The sequence below is a fragment of the Podarcis filfolensis genome, assembly GCF_964270895.1.
Source record: "Podarcis filfolensis genome assembly, chromosome: 11".
Lineage (NCBI taxonomy): Eukaryota > Metazoa > Chordata > Lepidosauria > Squamata > Lacertidae > Podarcis > Podarcis filfolensis.
The window spans coordinates 11,031,742-11,054,939 of NC_139613.1; the positions used below are offsets into that span (position 1 = coordinate 11,031,742).

Sequence of the window (23,198 nt, forward strand, 5' to 3'; positions counted from 1 at the left end):
AAGCTTATGAGCTTGTTGCACGTAGAGGTCAACTTTTCGACTGCCAGGCACCCTGAGACCAATGGGCAGGCGGAGAGGGCAAACGGTATCCTTCAACAATACCTGAGGTGCTATGTCAATGACAGAGAAAACGATTGGGTCGAAAAGTTGGCACTAGCGGAATTTGCTTACAATAATGCAGAGAATGTGTCCACCGGGATGAGCCCATTTTTGGCTAATTATGGGTGCCACCCCAGGGCGTTTCCAGGGGAAGGAGGAGAGAGATGGAGTGTTCCGGCCGCTGAACTTTTTGTAGAAGAAATGGAAGCGATCCATCGTCAACTCCAACACAACTTAGAAAGGGCCAAAGAAGAATATAAGAGGCAGGCAGACAAGAGCAGAAGGGAAGGTGAAACAATTAGGGTGGGGAGTCGGGTCTGGCTATCAACCCAAGGGTTGCCGTACAAGGGGGGTTGCAAGAAATTGAGACCCAAAAGATTGGGACCATTTGAGGTCATCCAACAGATCAACCCAGTGGCTTTCAGACTCCGGTTACCGAACCACATGAAACTGCACCCAGTATTCCACAGGTCATTACTGTCACCATACCGGGGGGAAGGTGAAGGGGTATCCACACGGGGGCCAGCCATAGAAGAAAGGGAAAGCCGCAACTATGTGGCGGAAATCATCGACTCCAGGTGGAAGGGGAATCAGGTGGAGTATTTGGTCGCGTGGGAAGGGGAACCAGAGTCAGAAAACACCTGGGTGAAGGCAGAGGAGGTCCATGACGAGGTCTTGATCGAAACGTTCCACCAAAGGTTCCCCAGGAAACCTCAGCCAGTAGCGAGGTTCCGAAGGGAGTACTTTGGCACCACCGACGATGAGGAGGAACTGGAGGGATTCAGGGAATCGGAGTTGGAAGGAGGTACCGACTCCGAGGAGGAGGAGTACTTGGAAACCGGGAACAGCAAAAGGTGGAGGGAAGTGTTCGAAACTTCGGAAGATGAGGGAGGTTCCTTCAGGGGTTTTGCTCCCTCGCCTCCCGCGGAGGAGGGGAGGGAAGGGGGTGAAGGGGGCCCTGGAGGGGAGGTGGATGTCAGGGAACTGTCATCTGAGACGAAGGAGGTGAAAGGGCTCATGGAGGGTGAGAGAGACCACTCAGCGGAGGAGGGGACCAGCAGGGGGAGAAGTGGAGTTCCAAGGGAAAGTGAGTCGGAGGGAGAGCTCAGAGATACTTCAAGCGAGAACAGTGGGGGGGTTTCAGGACCTCCCGTAGGAACACCCACTCCTCGGCGGAAACTGTCACGCCGAGAGTCCAGAAGACGTGTTTCCGTTAAGGAGCTTTTATGCTGGAAGAAGTTCCGTAAACGCCCACTGTCCGATTCAACGAGCGATTGATGGAGCCACGCTTAAGGAGCTCCATCACAGACAGAGGTTTGGGAACTTAGCCAAACTCTGAGGGATCAGGATTTTACGCACAAGCAGCTCATCATCCCATCACAGGCTGCCTCGTTCTGGATTAGTTGTAGTTTCCGGGTCACCTTCAAAGGTAGCCCAATGTAGAGCGCATTGCAGTAGTCCAAGCGGGAGATAACCAGAGCATGCACCACTCTGGCGAGGCAGTCAGCAGGAAGATAGGGTCTCAGCCTGCGTACCAGGTGGAGCTGGTAAACAGCTGCCCTGGACACAGAATTAACCTGCACCTCCATGGACAGCTGTGAGTCCAAAATGACTCCCAGGCCGCACACCTGGTCCTTCAGGGGCACAGTTACCCCATTCAGGACCAGGGAGTCCTCCACACCTGCCCGCCTCCTGTCCCCCAAAAACAGTACTTCTGTCTTGTCAGGATTCAATCTCAATCTGTTAGCCGCCATCCATCCTCCAACCACCTCTAGACACTCACACAGGACCTTCACCGCCTTCACTGGTTCTGATTTGAATATATATGGAATACTTGTATCTTTTCCCCTGTGGGTGAAAAGCAGCCTGCGGATACTTCAAGCAGAAATATGAGTGGAAGGGAGAGGATTAAGCAGCCCCTTCCCTTCTCTCCTCCTCCACCTTTTGCTGCCCTGCTGCTGAAATTTAACACTGCTTGTGTTTTTTGTTTTTGTTTTTAAAGAGAAGAGATACTCATCTAAGTGAAATGAATAGTTTCTCCCTGAGAAGGATAGCATAGGAGAACCACAAATTCAAAAAGCAAAAGGGGGGGAATGATTTTGTTATTGTTTTCCGTCTTTCATTTCAGCTTCAGAGTATTCCTCATTAGTATTTAAATAAATCTAATCTTGCATCTCCACTGTTTTATTTACAGATACATCTATGTGATGGGCATGCAGGAAAGAAACGAGAAGCTATTCTACAGGGTATTGCAAGATGATATTGAGCAATTAATGCCAATTGTTTATACACCAACAGTAGGCTTAGCTTGTTCCCAGTATGGACATATCTTTAGGAGGCCAAAGTAAGAACATTTTTATATTCTGATTTTTATGTCTCAACCAATGAAGCTTTTCAGAATTTACAGTTGCTGTACCATGGTGACTCAAGAGCAGATATGCGGCTGTCTGTTTGCTTGCTTATGTTACTTGATAAAGCACCGTGTACATGTGCTATAAGGGACAAGGGTGGTGCTGTGGGTTAAACCACAGAGCCTAGGACTTGCCAATCAGAAGGTCAGCGGTTTGAATCCCCATGACGGGGTGAGCTACCGTTGCTCGGTCCCTGCTCCTGCCAACCTAGCAGTTCGAAAGCACGTCAAAGTGCAAGTAGATAAATAGGTACCGCTCCGGCGGGAAGGTAAACGGCGTCTCCGTGCACTGCTCTGGTTCGCCAGAAGCGGCTTAGTCATGCTGGCCACATGACCCGCAAGCTGAACGGCGGCTCCCTCGGCCAATAAAGCGAGATGAGTGCCGCAACCCCAGAGTCAGCTACGACTGGACCTAATGGTCAGGGGTCCCTTTACCTTTACCTTTTTACATGTGCTATAAAAATAAACCAGGAGACTGCAGCCAAATAATGGACTAAGTTTGTCCAAATTAACATCTTTAATTTATCTGTTTACCCTTTTCCTCTCCTTCCTTCTATCTTTCCTTTAGATTTGTGTTTGGTAGTCCATTGCCTAATCTGTTGCACAGTGGCAGTTGTTGAATTCAGAGGCAGTAACAAAAACAACAACAACAACAACAACAATATTGTTATTTATACCCCACCCATCTGGCTGGGTTTGCCCAGCCACTCTGGGCAGCTTACAGCACATAAAAAATTGTAAAACATTAGACATAAAAAATTTCCTGATACAGGGTTGCCTTCAGATGTCTTGTAATATCCTTAATATCGGATGGGCGGGCATTCCACAGGGCAGGTGCCACTACTGAGAAGGCCCTCTGCCTGGTTCCCTGTAACCTCCTTCTCGCAGTGAGAGAACCACCAGAAGGCCCTTGGAGCTGGACCTCAGTGTCCGGGCAGAATGATGGGAGTGGAGACGCTCCTTCAGGTATACTGGGCTGAGGCCATTTAGGTTTTTAAAGGTCAGCACCAACACTTTGAATTGTGCTCAGAAACATACCGGGAGCCAATGTAGGTCTTTCAGGACCGGTGTTATATGGTCTCGGCGGCCACTCGCAGTCACCAGTCTAGCTGCCACATTCTGGATTAGTTGTAGTTTCCAAGTCACCTTCAAAAGTAGCCCCATGTAGAGTGCATTGCAGTAGTCCAAGTGGGAGATAACCAAAGCATTGCACCACTCTGGCAAGACTGTCTGCAGGCAGGTAGGGCAAGCAAATATTCTACGAGCTAACTTCTCTGCACCCTTCCTTCAGCCCCATCCTTTTGAGCTTTCCTACCTACTTGATTTGATTTCCAGTCTTCAACTTGCCCCACCAAGATCCTCATCCTCCTGTTCCTTTGGGGCTAATGTGAGCTTTTCAACCCAGCAAAACAGACGACTTTACCTTCCCTTACAAGTGACAAACATCTGCTTTGCCTTTTGTGCAGCTGTGAATTTCTGTTCGCAGAGAATAGCGTGGTGAAGAGAATGTTAGGACTGATTCCCACCCACCCCCATCTTTCTCTCCCTGTTCAGTCCTATACTTGATCTAAACCCTAAGTATTTCTGTCAGCTTAGTTTGCTGATTTATGAAGTTCTGTCTAATTTTATTTCATGTGACAGATTGAAGTTGGGGTGGATTAATTTCACATTTTCCAAACTCCATAACCTTTAAATAATACATTCCAAAATTCCAATCTAATATTCATTGTGTCGTCTTCTTTTTTTTAAAGCACTATCTTTAGCTTGATTTATTAATTGAGAGGGTGCCCTTTGCTAAGCTCACACTGCAAAGAAAAGGAATGATTTGAATGCATCAGTGAGTGATATGTTTCTATTTTCTTGCAGAGGATTATTCATTGCCATAACAGATAGGGGCCATATCAGATCAGTTGTGAATAACTGGCCAGAAAACGATGTGAAGGTATGATGCATCCCCTTCTTCATATGTGTGTGTTTCTCTTAAATCCAGCTTTGCTTTTTCAGCAATGGGGAAACTGGATAGATAAATACCGGGGGTTATTTGTCTTGCAGTCAGGAATTTGTGTCATGCAACTATGAATACCGCATAGCCACCTTGTCCCATGTCTCGACGAACATGTGTTTCTGAGTATGAAACTTAGGAACGCATCAAAACAGGACCATTTTTGTGAGACCCACTGTGCTCACTCTTTGAGCCAAACAGTTAGACTGCACCAGGTTGGGGGAAACTGATTTGGGCAACCGTTTGCATCTCCTCACTTCTCTACCATTGACAGAGCTTTCTAAAATGTGTGTGCATTGTGGGAATGTTCAGGGAGGCAGGAGAGGATATATTGTTTATTAATATCCTTCAAAACTTGCGCTAGCAAGTTCTATAACAGCAGAGTTTTACATTCCCCTTTTAAACGCACAGCAGATAGCTGGTTGCAGGCTTGTTTAAAACCTCTCAGTATTAGGTTCCTGGTAAGTTCCCTTATATTCCTCTTAAAAGAATGAACACGCCACAATCTTGTGTAAAGTATGTAAAAGAAGTTTACTCACATCATCAGTTCACAGTTGAATTCCTGAAGACAGACTTAGTTACAAAGTATATACATGCATTTTTAGCTAAAAGGAGCTGCTCCAACGACGGAAGAAGTCAAAAAGAGAAGGTGTGTTGCATGCCTTGTCCTTTTGTTACCTAGGCAGGTAAGGTCACACCCACCTCTAGTCACATACAAAGGAAGTATGTCCCAGCCAGGAGGAAACAGGAAGTTTTCGACTGGCTGGACCAAACATTCCCCCGCATGTATTCTCTAGGAAAACAAGGAATGTTGTACTTGACAGCTACTTATGTATCACATCCCACATGCATGTCCACCTATTCCCCAATCCAAGGCAATCCAAGTCTATTCTTTTTTTTCATTTGTGCAACCGCCACCTCTTTGCAATCTCAAAGTGACATCTCATCGTCCCCTCTTTTGCCTATGGTTTAGTCAGGGTGCTGAGAAATTTCTTGGCTGCTCCTCCTCACCCCTGATCTAAGGGTTTCAGGATTCTCTGGGAAAGGGGAACAAACTGACTTAATAGTTAAGTCTATAGCGCAGTAGCGTGCCGGGTACTCCTAGTTGCCCTATCCTAATTAGGAAAATAATTACTTCTTCAGCCTAAACATTCTTACCTACCAGAAAAGAAACACTGTAGAGATTTATACTGTTCCTCTTCCATCTTTTTACCCATGTGCCTGAAGTTAATTTCCCCCTTGTGCCTTCAAGGCTGTTGTCGTCACAGATGGAGAACGGATATTGGGCCTTGGTGATCTGGGTGTGTATGGGATGGGGATTCCTGTTGGCAAGCTCTGCTTATACACAGCATGTGCTGGAATACAACCCGACAAGTGCCTCCCTGTGTGTATTGATGTTGGCACAGACAATCAGGTAAGTTACAACAATGCCTCATCCCCTCTCCCGATACCAGTTTTGTATCGCTACATCGCCCAGGCCTAGTGGGAGGTTTGGCCTTCCTTTGTTTATGGGCTGTGGTTGTTTAGACTTCCATGTTTTGGTTTGCCACATGGTGGACACAAAAAACCCTAGCTTTTTCCAGTCAGGGATGCGGGTGGCGCTGTGGTCTAAACCACTGAGCCTCTTGGGCTTGCTGATTGGAAGATCGGTGGTTTGAATCCCCATGATGGAGTGAGCTCCTGTTGCTCTGCCCCAGCCAACCTAGCAGTTTGAAAGCACACCAGTGCAAGTAGATAAATAGGTACCCCTGCAGCGGGAAGGTAAATGGCGTTTCCGTGAGCTCTGGCACTCATCACGGTCCTCCATGCACCAGAAGCAGTTTAGTCCTGCTGGCCACATGACCTGGAAAACTGTCTGTGGACAAACACCGGCTCCCTTGGCCTGAAAGCAAGATGAGCGCCGCAACTCCATAATCTCCTTTGACTGGACTTAACCATCCAGGGGTCCTTTACCTTTTACCTTTTTAGCCTTTTCCATAGCTGTGGATCCTCTCAATAATTTCATGGCAGGTTGGATTTTGATTCGATTTGATGGATTTCTCTTCAAGATGAAAGCTAGACATAGGACAGCCTGGTTCTAGCATTTCCCTAGGCTGGTTTTCTCTCTGCAGCGGGAGTTTCATGTAGAGTATCATTTGAAAACAATGTAGTCCTCTCCATTTTACAGTCTGAAGTGGTGCAGGCCATTCATTCATTCTACCATCCGATTCTGCTGCCTGGGTAGACACTCTTTTCTTGCAGAATGGTTGATTGATTTGATTGATTGCATTTCTATGCCAATTTTCGTTCGGACAAATCCCAAAGTGGCTTGCAAACAATAAATAAGGTAATGCAATAAAACATAATAGGACATCACAAATACAGCATAAATCATATAAAATAGTTAGCAAATCATAAAACAGTTACAATCTATAAAACACTATTAACAAAGCAGCAACTTTAAAAAGTCACAATTACAGGAAATGTCGTATTATGTGATTAACAAATCAATACAACATTTATAATTTATTAAACAATAATAACAACATTAGCAAAATAACAACTAGAGGAAAATAAGCTAAGCACTGTTAAATTTATTACACACACTCCACAACCTATGACTCATAATCTTTAACACTATTAATTTCATTAAAATACACATGAAATACACATAATGCTTATTATTATTATTAGGGTTTTTGGGGATAATTTTATACATATAAAACATAACCATTTCAAACATTAAAATACAAGGTTCTTTTGAACTTTTGGACCTCCTTCCTTCCATCCATGGGTTCCTTGTTTAAGTTTAAATTTGCTGCATCTTTTACCATTATCCATCTATTATATAACCATAATTACCACATAACAAGTGTCATTACATCCCTGCCAAAGATTTTAACTATTTACAGTGGTCTTTTAAATAAATGACAAATTTACTCCAGTCTTTAGAAAATACTTGATCTTCCTGGTTTTGGATCTTCCCCATCAGTTTCGCCATCTCTGCATATTCCATCAGTTTCATCTGCCGTTCTTCTTTTGTTGTTTTTTCTCCCATAAGGCTCATTATTAAGCCAGCTCCGCCAGATGCTTTTCTGCCTGGGGTCCTTGGGTAGTGGGACCTGGTGGGGATGGTGGTCCTGGTCTGGGAGCATAGTATTCTTAATTTTATTTTTAAAGAGATGGTGAAGCATTTAAAATTTGACTTAGATGTGAAAGGCTACTTGATATCTGCTGCTAAAGTCCACACTTCCTGGGAATGGCACAAAATAAGTAAGTCCTGTGTAGAGCAGGGTACGGCAGAATGATCTAAGCGCTTCCTTTAATGGCTTTTGTTCTTCGTTTTCCAGACGCTTCTTCATGACCCGTTTTATATGGGGCTCTACCAGAAACGAGACCGCTCTCAGCTGTACGATGAACTCATCGACGAGTTCATGGAAGCCATTGTAGACAGGTATGCGTTCCAATAATCACAAACATCAACCCGTGTTCCAAGAACAGTGGTACCTCTGGGTTCGTACTTAATTCGTTCCGGAGGTCTGTTCTTAACCTGAAACTGTTCTTAACCTGAAGCACCGCTTCAGCTAATGGGGCCTCCTGCTGCTGCCACGCCCCCGGAGAACGATTTCTGTTCTCATCCTGAAGCAAAGTAAAAGTAAAAAATAAGGAAGGCCATAGATGGCTAGATGGACCAACCAACTCACTATAAAGTAACTAAGTTAAGAAGAGAATCAGCAGCTTAGATTTACAAAGGTTTTCTTGCCTGGTTACCTTACATGGCAAGATTATTACATGGCTGTTTCCAAGTCTTGCATGAACATGCACGAAGTATTAAAACGTTGTGCCCTTTGCAGCACAGCTGTTGACTCCATATTTCTCACTCTGCCCTCTAGGTATGGCCAAAACACCCTCATTCAGTTTGAAGACTTTGGAAACCACAACGCTTTCCGCTTTTTGAGGAAATACAGAGAGAAATATTGCACCTTCAATGATGATATACAGGGTAAATCAGCCCCTCTTGGGTATCTGTTTTGTTGATATTTTGCTGTCTGTATTTGTAGACGCCTCTTTTATTCCAGCTCTTTTCAGCAAGGTCTGTTCCTTTCACAGGGACAGCTTCGGTGGCCTTGGCTGGGTTGTTGGCAGCGCAGAAAGTTCTCGGTAAACCAATTACAGAGCACCAGATCTTGTTCCTTGGTGCAGGAGAGGTGAGTTGTGCTTCTGAGTGAGGCATGTACCGTATTTTTCGCGCTATAAGACGCACCAGACCATAAGACACACCTAGTTTTTGGAGGAGGAAAACAAGAAAAAATAATATTCTGAATCTCAGAAACCAGAACAGCAAGAGGGATCGCTACGCAGTGATCCCTCTTGCTGTTCTGGCTTCTGGGATAGCTGCGCAGCCTGCATTCGCTCCATAAGACGCACACACATTTCCCCTTACTTTTTGGGAGGGAAAAAGTGAGTCTTATAGAGCAAAAAATACGGTAGTTCTTTCCCAGCTGGAAAAGGGTTGCGACTGACCTTTTACAGCTTTGTTGCAATGACCAAACGCAGTAAGGGATTACAGAAAGCTTTGCACATATAATATCGGCCTGTTTCACACGACACACCAAGCCAAACTGTGGCTTAGCACACACTCACAAGTATTCCTGGAGAAGTGATCACTGCTGTCTCGCTCCTGGTCCTTCTTCTGATGTGTTGCCTTGAGCTAAACCATGCTTTGGCTAAACGCATCATCGGCACCCGGGCTCATGGTTTGCCTTGCTCCTTAGTTAATTGCCTTAACTAATTTATTGAAAGGCAGTTGGTCAGCAGCTCTACAGAGTGACATACCATACTTTTCCATGTATAAGACTAATTTTTTTTTACTCTAAAATAATGTTCAAAATCGGGGCTCATCTTCGGCAATCTTCGCGGAGCTCTGGCCCAATGGTTGCCAGTGGCTTGATTTGAATTAATTTTATAATGAATGATTTTAGAGTGTTGTTTGTGTTGTACTTTTGTACTGTTTTATTGTTGTTAGCCGCCCTGAGCCCGGCTTCGGCTGGGGAGGGCGGGATATAAATAACATTTATTATTATTATTATTATTATTATTATTATTATTATTATTATTATACACGGATACACCTCTCCCCCATTTTCTTAAATCGGAGTCCCCAAAAATAGGGGGCGTCTTATACATGGGGGCGTCTTATACATGGAAAAATACGGTATTTCCCCAGCATTTCTCTTATTTATCAGGCTGCCCTTGGAATTGCAAATCTCATCGTCATGGCTATGGTGGAAAGCGGTCTTTCTCCGGAAGAAGCTTATAAGAAAATATGGATGTTCGACAAATACGGCTTATTGGTTCAGGTGAGGCTTGGGGTTTGGTTGGGCAGAATCTTATTGCTCTACTCTTCCCACCCACCCCACCCTACCAACTCTCAATAATTCTTTATTTTTAAAATATCTAGGGTCGGGAACAAACAGTTGACGCCAACCAAGAGTCCTTTACTCACGCAGCCCCAGACCAGGTGCCAAAGACCTTCTTAGAAGCAGTGAATGTGCTTCAGCCTTCAGCTATCATTGGTGAGTGTTGCGGACGCTTCTCATATCGGGTTGGCATCCCAGTAATAATAATACTGATGCTTTCAGGAAGGGCTTTTAATGTCAGGTGGATAATAATAATAATAATAATAATAATAATAATAATAATAATTTATTTATTTATAGTCCTCCCATTTGGCTGGGCTTCCCCATCCACTCTGGGCGGCTTCCAACAAAATATTAAAATACAGTAATGCATCAAACATTAAAAGCTTCCCTAAACAGGGCTGCCTTCCCAAAGGAGGCTATGTGGTTACTGAGGACCAGACCTGCAAGAATTACATTTTCCACAGTGACTGGCCTGTGTGTGCTTGTACTGTCAACAGGCCTGAGTGTGACATGGACACCCATATGAACACTCAGTAAGGTAAAAGGTAAAGGACCCCTGGACGGTTAAATCCAGTCAAAGGCAACTATGGGGTTGTGGCGCTCATCTCGCTTTCAGGCTGAGGGAGCCGGCATTTGTCCACAGACAGCTTTCCAGGACATGGGGGCCAGCATGACTAAACTGCTTCTGGTGCAACAGGACACTGTGATGGAACCAGAGCGCACAGAAATACCATTTACCTTTCCGCTGGAGCAGTACCTAATTATCTACTTGCACTGGTGTGCTTTTGAACTGCTAGGTTGGCAGGATCTAGGACAGAGCAACAGGAGCTCACCCCATCGTGGGGATTCAAACCGCCGACCTTCTGATCGGTAAGCCCAAGAGACTCAGTGGTTTAGACCACAGCGCCACCCGCGTCCCAACTGAACACTCAGTATGGATGTGTTGGTCATCCTGTGCCATTCTATTCCCGATAAAGCAGAACTGAGCCTTATCCTCCATAAATTTATCAGTGGCTGCTAGTACTAGTGGCTAGATACTGCCTCCAGGATCAGAGGTGGCAGGCCCTGCTTAATGGCTTCCCGTAGGCATTTGGTTGAATATTTCTGGGCCCAGGTCCTGTTGGTGCTTAAAGCCCTAAGAGTTGTAGGCCACAAATATCTGAAAGACCGCTTCCTTCCCTACAGTCCCTCTTGGATATTAAGATCAACAGAGGGGGCCCTCTTGATAGTTCCTCCACCCTCAGAAGCTTGCCGGGACGGGGGCATTCTCTGTTGCAGCCCCTCAGTTGTGCAACTTCCCACAGAGGTGTGGCGCAGGACCTCAATATCTCAAGGACCGCCCCTCCCCATATAAACCATCCCAGACTCTTCATGCATCATCTGAGGCATGACAAATGCCAGAGTGCACAGAAACACCATTTACCTTCCCGCCACAGTGGTACCTATTTATCTACTTGCACTGGCGTGCTTTTGAACTGCTAGGTCGGCAGGAGCTGGGGCAGAGCAACGGGAGCTCACTCCGTCGTGGGGATTCGAACCACTGACCTTCCGATCGGCAAGCCCAAGAGGCTCAATGGTTTAGACCACAGCGCCACCCATGTCCCTGTCAGTTACGTGTGAAGACAAGGGAATATACGAACTTGCCATAAGACAAGACCTTGCAGAGTCCGTGTGTTGCCTGTCCTGCATTAACTGCTTTCATATCCCACTGGCATTGAGGCAAGGAGGAGCATGAGAAATAATTTTGCTTTAGCAAGAACGTGTGCCGTCACATCCCCAGAGTGGCCATGCTGTGTTCAGCCCAGTTGGCGCAGAAATACTTGCTGTGTTCCAGTGTCCTATTGCTACCATTTTTCAAAAAACTGCATGTGAGCCTCTTTTTGGCAGGAGGGCAGGGGAAAAGGCATCATGTTATTTGCTTCTTCCAGGGGTCGCAGGCGCAGGCCGACTCTTCTCCCATGACGTTCTCAAAGCGATGGGCTCCATCAACCAGAGACCGATCATATTTGCACTGAGTAACCCTACTGCGAAAGCCGAGTGCACCGCTGAGGAGGCATACACGTTAACAGAGGTGAGCCAAATAACTTGAAGCATCACTGGTCATCACAGCCTTTCTCCTGGACTGTGCAGCTTGACTTGCTTGACTGAGCTGCCGGAAGCTTGATCAGGAAGCACCTTCTGTGTTGAAGACATTATGTGGTTTTGACTCGTGTGCTAGTGTGGCTGATCAGCTCACCTGCAGAGAACTGGTATCTGGTATCAATGGTCCTTTCCCTCTCTCATGAGGACTTCAAGAGACACACTGCCCAGGTTTGCGCCCCGGGGAGGTCACTTGGGTGCTGCTAACACAGTAGTTTGATTTCTCCTCCTCCTTCTCCTCCTCCTCCTCCTCCTTCTTCTCCTCCTCCTCCTCCTTCTTCTTCCTCTCCTTCTCCTTCTCCTTCTCCTTCACTGATCACTCGTAGTCAAGTAAGATTGTCTTCCATGAACACAGTCTTAACAGTGAGTCCGTAAGTGACTGTGGAGGCCAATTCTGGATCCACATGTCCTTCCACAGTGGGGACATTGGTGGGAGTTGATCATGGTGAGGATTTGCCAAGCATGCCTTCCTCTTAGCACGTTTCTCCCCTGCGTCCTGAGTTTGAGCATCTTCACAGCTCATGACACCTTTGGTAAAGGCTGTTCTCCAATTGCAGCGTTCGCAGGCCAGTGTTTCCCAGTTGTCTGTGTTTATACTACATTTTTTTTTTTAGATTTGCCTTGAGACAGCCTTTAAAGCTCTTTTGTTGACTACCAGCATTACACTTTCCATTTTTAGGTTCGGAGTAGAGTAGTTGCTTTGGAAGATGATAATTCCCAGAGGTGCACTCCATTGTCCCTTGAGACAGATGGATGCCAGCAGCAACAAGCTTCCTAGATATGGAATCGGCATGGTGGAGTAGAATCTCAGCTGCCCACCAGGAATATCTGCCCTACCTCTGGGTGTACCGGACATCCACACATTGGATGTCATAATCACTTATGATCCACACACACCGGATCCAAAACACACAGACTGAATAGGGCAATATTATCCCTTTTTTTATGTGTTCAAAAGTTAACTGTTGTATTGTTGGGCTTACACACTTCCAAAGGCCCTATGGAAACATGGGTCCAGCGTATAAATATCTGGTAGGTTTGCCAATGGGGTCAGATTCTGCTGTAATGCAGTTTGCAGGGTGGATAAAAATCAATGATTTATTTATTTTAAAATAAAATAGGATTTTTTTTATTTAAATCGATTTTTTTAATTAGATTTTTAAAATAAAATGTTTTTGGAGGAAAAAATCTTTCTGAAGATAAGTTTTCTATTTAAGTTACATTATAGTCCAAAGGCCATCAGGAAATAAGGATTTGTTTTAAGCTTTTCATGTGTATTGAAACTCAGTCTAAGTTTTTTTTTCTTTATGTTTAACCACATCAGTTAACAAACATGGATACATATGCTATAATGTTATTGTTTTAGTTAAATAAATGGTTTAAATTGTTATTAATTGTTATTACTTTTCTCCTTCCAATAAAGTACCGCAGAAAAGTTGTCCAAATATAAAAACAGTTAACTTATTCGCTCCGGCGGGAAGGTGAACAGTGTTTCCGTGCACTGCTCTGGTTCGCCACAAGCGGCTTAGTCATGCTGGCCACATGACCTGGAAGCTGTATGCCGGCTCCCTCAGCCAATAAAGCAAGATGAGCGCCGCAACCCCAGAGTCATCTGCGACTGGACCTAATGGTCAGGGGTTCCTTTACCTTTACCTTTATATCTCATAGTACAACCAAATCAGTAATTTTTGATATAACTGTAAAAACTACTCTGAAAATGTATTATTCCAAAAATGAAATCTTCATCTGGTTGTAAATATTAAGATTATACCAGCAGAAATGCCTTTCTGTAAAAAAATAAATTTGTTGTTTAGTCGTTTAGTCGTGTCCGACTCTTCGTAACCCCATGGACCAGAGCACGCCAGGCACTCCTGTCTTCCGCTGCCTCCCGCAGTTTGGTCAGACTCATGTTTGTAGCTTCGAGAACACTGTCCAACCATCTCGTCCTCTGCCATCCCCTTCTCTTTGTGCCCTCCATCTTTCCCAACATCAGGGTCTTTTCCAGGGAGTCTTCTCTTCTCATGAGGTGGCCAAAGTATTGGAGCCTCAGCTTCACGATCTGTCCTTCCAGTGAGCACTCAGGGCTGATTTCCTTAAGAATGGATAGGTTTGATCTTCTTGCAGTCCATGGGACTCTCAAGGGTCTCCTCCAGCACCATAATTCAAAAGCATCAATTCTTCGGCGAACAGCCTTCTTTATGGTCCAGCTCTCACTTCCATACATCACTACTGGGAAAACCATGGCTTTAACTATAAGGACCTTTGTCAGCAAGGTGATGTCTCTGCTTTTTAAGACGCTGTCTAGGTTTGCCATCGCCTGTCTCCCAAGGAGCAGGCGTCTTTTAATTTCGTGACTGCTGTTTTTTAACTGTTAACTGATGTGGTTAAACATAAAGGGAAAAAACTTAGACTGAGTTTCAATACACACGAATAAAAAAATTTAAACCAAGTCTCACTGACTTAAATCAAATCCACCCTGGCAGTTTGTAATATTATTTGGCTGGAGACATGTGTGAGCACCTCTTGGTGTAGCTAAAAGTGTTGTGTCTGCCCAGTGTACAAATACTCACATGTATAAAATTGCAGTGGAACTTCATCTGTACTGTATTGCCCTTATTCTTGCAGAAGTGGCTTCCTGATGAATCGTTTCCTCTTTTTTCTATTCGGCAGGGGCGTTGTCTGTTCGCAAGCGGCAGCCCTTTTGAGCCAGTGAAGCTAAGTGATGGGCGATCCTTCAAACCTGGACAAGGAAACAATGCATACATATTTCCAGGTAAAGCAGTTTGTTAAGAGACAATTTTGGCTGGTTAGAATCCAAAGGCCTCTTGCATTGCGAGATTGGCTTTGTGATGGCAGGTTACAAGTTCATAATAAAAAATATTTTTTGCCACAAGGGCATCAGGGAATCCTGTGCTGCCCCACCTTCAGTTCCCTTCGTGCTGTTGGCTTTCAGTGCTGAGCATTGTCGGTAGCAACACTTATAAAAATAAACACTGCTGTTAGCTTCTATGCAAACAGCCGCATAAAAGCCTTTCAGTTCCGCAAATCCAGACGTTTTTGTAAAATGACTTTGAATGTCTCTGTTCTTTAGGCGTTGCTCTTGCTGTTATTCTCAGTGGGGTTCGGCACATTAGCGATCAAGTTTTCCTGGAGGCTGCGAAGGTAAGTGGTCCGAAGGCGAAACACCTGGTGGGTGAAATAGTACGTGCATTGCAGTTTCCGCACGTGTGAAGGGGATTTTCAAATGGAAAAGATAGAATATGAGTTCAAAACTGACCTGTGCATTGGTTGGCTTAAGAGGCTAGAAGCGAGGAGATTGCGCCACAATGGCAGATGCCTTGGTTAGATCAGGGCTACCGCAGTGTGCTCTACATGGGGCTGCCTTGGAAGACGGTTTAGAAAGGTCCTCTGGTTCAAAAACGTAGCAGCAAAGGGGTAGACCGGAGCCAGTTACTGCAATTGCGTGGCTCCCATTATTGCAACAACATCACTGGCTTGAGAGCCATTTCCAGGCCTCAGCCAAAGTGTTGGTTATCGTCTCTAAAGCCTTAAATGGCCCAAGACCAGTGTAACCCCAGATGTCGGTACGTTCCTGTGTAATATTTTTCTCTTCATATTAAAAAAGGCGTTAACAGAGCAGCTGACTGAGGAAGAACTTGCTGAAGGACGCCTTTATCCTCCTCTTGCAAACATCCGGGAGGTTTCCATTAACATTGCCGTTAAAGTAAGTGCAATTTTGGGGGTGGCAGGAGGAGCGTTTGGATAGATGTACTGCCCACCTTAATTTTTTCTGAATATCACAGGGTGGAGTGGGTGGGGACATTCAATGACATTCTAGGGGCTGGAATTGATTGCGTGGGATGAACCTAAACTGCCCATTCTAGGTGTCTGAACAAGGTTTGGATAATGACGATCATCATTAAACAAAAACCTTGAAAGACAAAGGTAGCACATGTCTGGGCCCAAAATGCCAAGGCCATCTTCAGGCCTTGTTTGTGAGCTTCCAGAAGCAATTGGCTACTTGTGGTTAGAAACAAAATAGGAAGACACCAGTGATGGGGAATCTGTGGCTCTCCACAGATGTTGCTTCCATCACCCCTGACTGTTGGCCTTGCTGGCTGAGGCTGATGGGAGCTGGAGGGTCCAACGGCAAGCTGGAGGACCACAAGGAGGACTGTAGCTAAGTGGCAGAACATCTTCTTTGCATGTGGACAGTCCCAGATCTAATTGCAGGTAGGGCTGAGAGAGACCCATGTGAAACCATAGAGAGGCACCCTCTGTTGCCTGACTACCAACTCCCATTAGCCCCAGCCATCATGGCCCAACGGTCATGGATGATGGGTTTTGTAGTCCAGCATCTGAAGGGCACCAGGTAGGCTAGCCAGGGTGTAGACAATACTGAATGAGATGGACCAGTATAAGGCTGCTTTCTGTGTTCTCCATCTCTGAGATAGATCATGGGAATCCTGCAGATCAATAATCTGATTTCCTCCCGCCTTCCAGGTTATGGAATTTTTGTATGCCAACAACATGGCGTTCCATTACCCTGAGCCTGCAGACAAGAACAAGCACATACGGTCGAGGATCTGGAACTACAAGTACGAATCGTTTCTGCCGGATTTGTATGATTGGCCAGAATCTACGGCGCATCCACCAAAAACACAGTGACTCGCCTAAGGGGGCATGTTCTTCAGGTGGCACCTGAATTTCTGCAGGGAATCTCTTTCCGGAACAGATTTAAAACCAGGAACGTTTTGAGACTTTGATTTTTTTCAACAACAACAAAAGTATTTTTAAGCCTTGCCCCATAACAATTGCTGGGATTGCTCCTGGTATAGATTTTCCCTCTGACGATTTGCATTCCATTGGATGGAAGTGACTTATCTGGAACCAAGATACAAAAACTTACACTGATTTTTTTTTTTAAAAAATTCACTTTTACAGTCCTCAGGGTCACTTAACCATATACAGGAAATCCTTAATTATCTTGTCATTCCTGTTATATAGACCCAGTTTATATATTTAGTGGTAGAGCTTCTTCTGAGCTGCCCCACTTCAGACTGCAAATGATCTTCTTTATCTATATTGGAAACGAATAAACTCACAGAGTGTAGAAAATTAGCATGTCAGAAAGATTAAGCCTAGCCTTTTGGCATGTGCTGTTTTTCTGCTTGCACAGAACTTGTTTTTTATGGAGAAAACATTCAAACAGACAACCTCCCAGCATCTTGAAGTGGTACAGCGCAGGAATGGTTTTACCTCTTGATCCTGCTGCATGCATAAACTGGGCCTTAAGCTGGCTACCAAATCTCTTCATCCCTTTTTGTACTCTGGTTGCCTATTTCGTATGTGGCCTGATGGCCCTTGCAGTTGTCTGATGTGCTGAGCTTTGTGGCCTCAATTGGGCAATGTCAGATTTTAGGACGGGCTACCAGCTTCCTTTGCAGGTAAACATGGTGAGTTGTCTGTTCTGAGCTCTGAGTAAGCAACTTTGCCCTTCTTAGCTCTACAACAAAAAACCCCCAAAACAAACCCTTGCCAGCAAGCATGGTTTCAAAGTGCTTCCACATGGCAGTTTATTGTGAAGTCTGTGCTGTTCACAAATGCAGCATCCACACAATGTCACAATGCCCTCCCATATTATTTTCCAGTTTAATAGGGGTTTACTGTTTCTGCAGAAAATCCAGCAAGTAACACCCTCCTCACAAAAGAACAGAACAATAGAACTGGCTTAAATGCAGTGGGCTAAATTATGGGATGGCGTTTTGATGAGGATGATGTTTCAGGGATGCAGCAAAAAACTTTTATGTGTGAACAGCAGAGTCCACAGTGTGAAGTTACCTAAGTCTCTTGAATCTATACTAGGGGTGTGAGAACCTTTGACCCTCCAGATGTTGCTGAACTAGAATTCCCATCATCCCTGGCCATTGGCCATGCTTGCTGGGGCTGATGGGAGTTGGAGTTCAGCAACATCTGGAGGGCCAAAGGTTCTCCACCCCGCGTACCAGTGTTGGCTTCTACAGTGTTCCAATTTTGCCTTTTCAGAGTTTTCCTCTGCGGGGTGCTTACACTCCGTAGCCCCAAATCCTGGGCCTCCAGTGCATCCTTAGAGCTCTGTCCCAATGGCATCAGCATTGGGGTGGTCTTCCCATCTCTGCATTTCATTTTTTTTTAATAAATTTTTTAATGATTTTCCAACATAAATTAAAACACATTACAACTGACAATACATAGACAAACAAACATATAAACACGTATAATTTCATACCCTCTTTTTCTTAAACCTTATTTCAACGACTTCCCCATACCTCCCTTTTCTGCATCCCTATTTTAAATTTTTCAGCAACCCCTAATTTCAATTACTTATGATTCACTTTCTTTAATCCTTTTTCTCTCACCCACTCATTTATCACTGCAATTCTGTTTTACATTACCCATGACATTTTAGTACTCATTAATTTTACAACAGTTCTTAAGATGAACTTTAAATTTCTTCCAATCTTCTTCCACCGTCTCTTTCCCTTGGTCGCGGATTCTGCCAGTCATCTCAGCCAGTCCCATATAGTCTATCACCTTCGTCTGCCACTCTTCCAGCGTGGGTAGTTCTTGTGTCTTCCAATACTTTGCTAAAAGAACCCATCTCTGCATTTCAGCATCTTGTCCAGGTCATTCCCAGCTCCCTTGGAACTCTGCATTCGAAAACACATACACTCCCAAACTTTGGATGGAGGCATGCATTTAGGAATTAGCTTGAACTTGCTTTATTTTACAATGTAATAGCAAACTGTTGGGTACATTGTGCCTCTTAAAACAAGGGGCAGTTTCAGTGTGGGCTTCCCCAGTGCTAAGCTGCATTTTGACCTGACCAGATACAAGGCTTGCGTTTGGCCTGCAACGTGGTCAGTGAGCAGTCCGGCCATGGCTTCCACCCGACTGAGCCACCCTTAACTATAGATCCGCTATGTGTACAGCTGTTGCAAAACTGATTTTCCAACTGATTGTACATTTAGTACAAAGACTTATTTGGTGCCTGGCTGTGTGTTTTTTTTAATCTCTCAAATGAGTTGTTACCTAAGATTGCGATGATCGTGGGAAATGGGGAGTTGGCTTTGTTCCCTGTTTACTACGGACAAACTTCTTCCGATAAGCACCAGGCGACAGCAGCTCTAGTTTTAAACAGACTTGGGAAACGGATTAGGATTTCTTGACCGCCTCGTTTTGTGTAGAAGCAACAAGGAGATATCGGGGTTTATATCTGGCACTCCACACTCGCTGCCCTTAATGGCTCTTCTGCCTGCCAAAAGGGATGGAAGACATTAGTGATGAAAGAAATTAAACCAATCAAGCATACGGGGTACATTTCTGAACAGATTTAATTCGAATGTTCTCAGCAGACTGATGAGCTGCCGGACAAGCATCACTTAGTATTAGATTGGCATTATGTTAATGTCTTCTCTGCCATTTCCCCTACTTCACCTCTTTGCATAATTTTTTGTCTCCCAAGATGATTGCATGCTCATACAGCAAAGAGATGATTTTTTTGCACCAGCGAAGGTTGTGGTTACAAAAGGCATAATTTACCAGAGTTTGCACAAGCTCCAGTAAATTCATTGGAGCTGTGCAAGCCAGCTACTGTTCTTTGGGTAAAGTCTCGTGGATTTCACTGAGGTTTGTGGACTGTTCCTGCAGCAGTGCTTGTGCCACACTTCTCAACAGAAAGCAGAACAGAATGGTCCTTTTCTCCTATACACACCCTCAAGGCTTTAAGAGTTGGATCATACATAAGGTATATGAACAGTCCAGTGTGTCTTGGACACATAGAACATTCAAAGGAGTAATTTAAGGGTGTTTTCCATGCTACAGTTTTAAGATACAGGAGCACTCGCATAGTTTGAAACGGTCTACCCACCGCCCTTCATAGCCATAGCTAGCTTAATGCAATTGGGCACATAATTTGCTAGATTCTAGAGGTAGTTGTGTGGTCAGACTTGGATCCAAATACACAAGCTTTGACGAAATGTATTTAGTCTGAGAGATGGTCCAGCTAATGTTTCCCTTCTCCCCATGTTGCTCTTGTAAGAATCGAGTTTACACAACTATCAGACTCTGGTGGTGCATCTGTCGCTGGATTGCACCTTCTTCAGACTCCAGGTGGGGAATTGCGTGCTTAAATGTTCCCCAGAATAAAAAGCGAGAGAGCGCTGTGCACATGCAAAACTAACATCAAAGAGAAAGTTGCCTTGAACCAGCCTTCCCTTAATACTAGTTCTGTGATGTGCAGGAAGGTGTTTTAAAAAATAAAATAAAATTGGGATATTCGGATATTTATTTGCCCCCCCCCCCAGCGAGAAGTGGTAGTCTGGGAACAGGTGAATCTTGTGTTTGCTGAGCGTAGTTCAATTCCGATCCAATCAGTCTTCCTCCTCCAGGGATGTGAGCCTTCCATTCAAGTCAACCTTTGCAAGATCCTTGACGAATACCATTTTAAAAAATAGTACAAGTAAAATAACATGTGAAAAACAAGGCACTATAACGTAGCTGTGAGCGTAAGTTTCTCTTGTGTTTTTGGCAAAAAAACAACGGGGTGTCGACAATGCTATTTAAAAATGTGTCTTAGTTGTAATGTCTTTTTTATTTTTTATTTGCACACAAAATAGTGTCACCTGGCACCTGTTTTAGAAGGGATTCCCCCTGCCCTTCGTTTGCCTTATAACATGGCTTCATCATTGCACTTCCCCACTTCCTAACCCTTGTTTTCTTTTTAGCGACGTTTATTTATTCTGTAAGTCGTTTTTAACAAATCTGTTTTAATGATTGCTCTTGAGGCTTTGCACACGAAGATTGCTTTTCCGTGAGTGCGACAGAAGGTTAAATGCTGCTTTAGAGGGACCGAAAGCAATTCTTCAGAAGAGGGTTTGTTATCTGTTTGTACATCTTGTTAGCTTGGAATTCTTTTTTGAGAGGTGAAACTTGTGTTTGGAAAAGTCAACCCGTGTCTCTCCTTAGCTGTCCAGTGTCAGTGAAGGAGCTGTTCACACAACCGCCTGAACACATGATGCCCTTTTGGGTCTGCGTAACCGCCACCGTTTATTGAATTCAGCCCAGATCCACTTTAGGCACATGCCACCAGAAATGTGACAGAAGCTACATTTTTGGAGATGTGCCGAAACCCAATGTGGCCTGAATTTAAACTGAACATATGCATGTGTACACAATGATCTATACAACAGGAAATCTCTGTTGACTGCCACGTGCTGGTTGGGCTCCTGGATTTGGCCCTGAAACCATGTACTGTATACAGAAACAAGGGACAGTTTTCTTATGGCTCAAGTAGGAAAACCCTTTCATTTTTCTGGCTATTTTGCATGAGGAACCCCGATGGGAAATAAGAAACCCCAACTCTCTCTGGTAGTCCAAAATGTCCCAAGCGGAGCATAAAAGTAAGGCAATTTTAGTTCCATCAGCTGTTGTGTCTTGCATAAATGCTGTTTGGGCTGTTTCTAAAGCAAATCAAACACCTTTGTGGGAGCAATTCTTGCATAGTCAAAATATAAATCCTCAGGATGAACCTTTTTTCAGAATATGGTTTATTGCAAAGTAGTCTGTGTGGCTTAAAAATGAACAAACACTGTGTTTAAAAATGTGGGTTTATTTTTCTCCTTTGGTAATACTGTAACTGTACTGAGATAATGTGTTATGGTCTTCTATTTTCATAGTAAAAGCCGTCCCTTTTGCCTACGTTGTGTGTGTGAAACTATTATTTTGCCAAGTTGCACGAGCCTTCGGCTCACGCACAAGGGAGCCCTCCCCCTCTCTACTCACTCATTCATTGATGCAGCTTTCCTATACCATAGAATAATATTTGGAAGGGACCCTGAATGTCATCTAGTCCAACCCCCTGCAATGCAGGAATATCAACTAAAGTATCCGTGACTGATGGCCATCCAACCTCTGCTTACAAACCTCTCAAGGAGGGAGAGTCCACAACTTCCCAAGGAAGACCATTGCACTGTCAAACAGCTCTTACCGCCAGAAAGTTCTCCTTTCTTGTAACATGGATCCATTGGTTTGGGGTCCTACCCTCCGAAGCAGGAGAAAACAAGCCTGCTCCATCTTCCATGGGACAGCCCTTAAGATATTTGAAGATGGCTATCATATCTCCTCTCAGATTGCTCTTTTCCAGGCTAAACATAAATAATAAATAAATTTTTATTTATACTCCACCCTTCCTGGTTCAGAAAACTGGGCTCAGGGCGGCTAACAACAAATTTAAAACACTTAATTGAGGCAACAAAAAACAGCATAAAATACAGTATAAAACGTCAATAACAATAAATTCAGAATTCAAAAATCAATTTAGGGGGGAAATCCATCCAATAAACATTAGATGATCACCAGGGCTAGTTGGCTAAATTAGTCCTATTTGGGCCAGCGAGGAGACTAGGGGAGAATTAGCTGTGGGATCCCAGAGCAGGTAATCTTCATAAAAAGGGGGAGGGGGAGAGAAGGAAGGAGAATAAAAGATCAGGCTAAGTTCAAATTGAAAGCCAGGTGGAACAGCTCTGTCTTACAGGCCCTGTGGAAGGAAGTTAAATCCTGCAGGGCCCTGGTCTCATGGGACAGAGCATTCCACCAGGTTGGAGCCATCACTGAGAAGGCCCTGGCCCTGGTGAAGGCCCTTCCTTAGGGCCCAGGACCTCTAAACTATGATTATTCATGGACCTTAAGGTCCTCTGCGGGGCATTACCAGGAGAGGCAGTCCCGTAAATAAACAAGCCTGATTCCCTCAAGCATTCCTCATAAGGCCTGGTTTCCAGACCCTTGATCATCTCGATCGGCCTCCTCTGCACACGTTCCAGCTTGTCAATATCCTCCCAGCTTGTCAATATGCCTTTCAATCATCTGCATAGTGGTGCCGCCACAGGGCAACTGCAACACTTATTGGCATCAGTGGACAGGACTGATCTGGAATGGGCACCAGGAAGGCTGACGCATAAAATCCTCTACATATGATTAAGCTGATGCATGTGATAAACTGCTTGTGGGTGATGCACCCAAATTGTCCATGCAGAAGCAGGTCTCTGTGGCTTCCACAGGGTGGCCCCTACATATAAAGCTATATATGTGATAACCACTTACATATCTA

The 23,198-nt window shown here is 44.6% G+C and overlaps 1 protein-coding gene across 1 annotated transcript in view; it reads left to right on the forward strand.

Annotated features, from left to right (window-relative positions):
* ME2 (malic enzyme 2) overlaps window positions 1–18,210 on the forward strand; it is a 42,777-nt gene extending 24,567 nt beyond the window's left edge. Inside the window, exons 4-16 of the mRNA XM_083575699.1 lie at window positions 2,294–2,443; window positions 4,376–4,451; window positions 5,764–5,925; window positions 7,841–7,944; window positions 8,384–8,493; window positions 8,601–8,698; window positions 9,737–9,850; window positions 9,952–10,066; window positions 11,842–11,984; window positions 14,723–14,825; window positions 15,144–15,214; window positions 15,678–15,776; window positions 16,556–18,210. Of these exons, the coding sequence (XP_083431825.1) occupies window positions 2,294–2,443; window positions 4,376–4,451; window positions 5,764–5,925; window positions 7,841–7,944; window positions 8,384–8,493; window positions 8,601–8,698; window positions 9,737–9,850; window positions 9,952–10,066; window positions 11,842–11,984; window positions 14,723–14,825; window positions 15,144–15,214; window positions 15,678–15,776; window positions 16,556–16,720 (1,510 nt within the window). The 3' untranslated portion in view covers window positions 16,721–18,210. The remainder of the gene's footprint in view (window positions 1–2,293; window positions 2,444–4,375; window positions 4,452–5,763; window positions 5,926–7,840; window positions 7,945–8,383; window positions 8,494–8,600; window positions 8,699–9,736; window positions 9,851–9,951; window positions 10,067–11,841; window positions 11,985–14,722; window positions 14,826–15,143; window positions 15,215–15,677; window positions 15,777–16,555) is intronic.
* The last annotated feature ends 4,988 nt before the right edge of the window (window positions 18,211–23,198 follow it).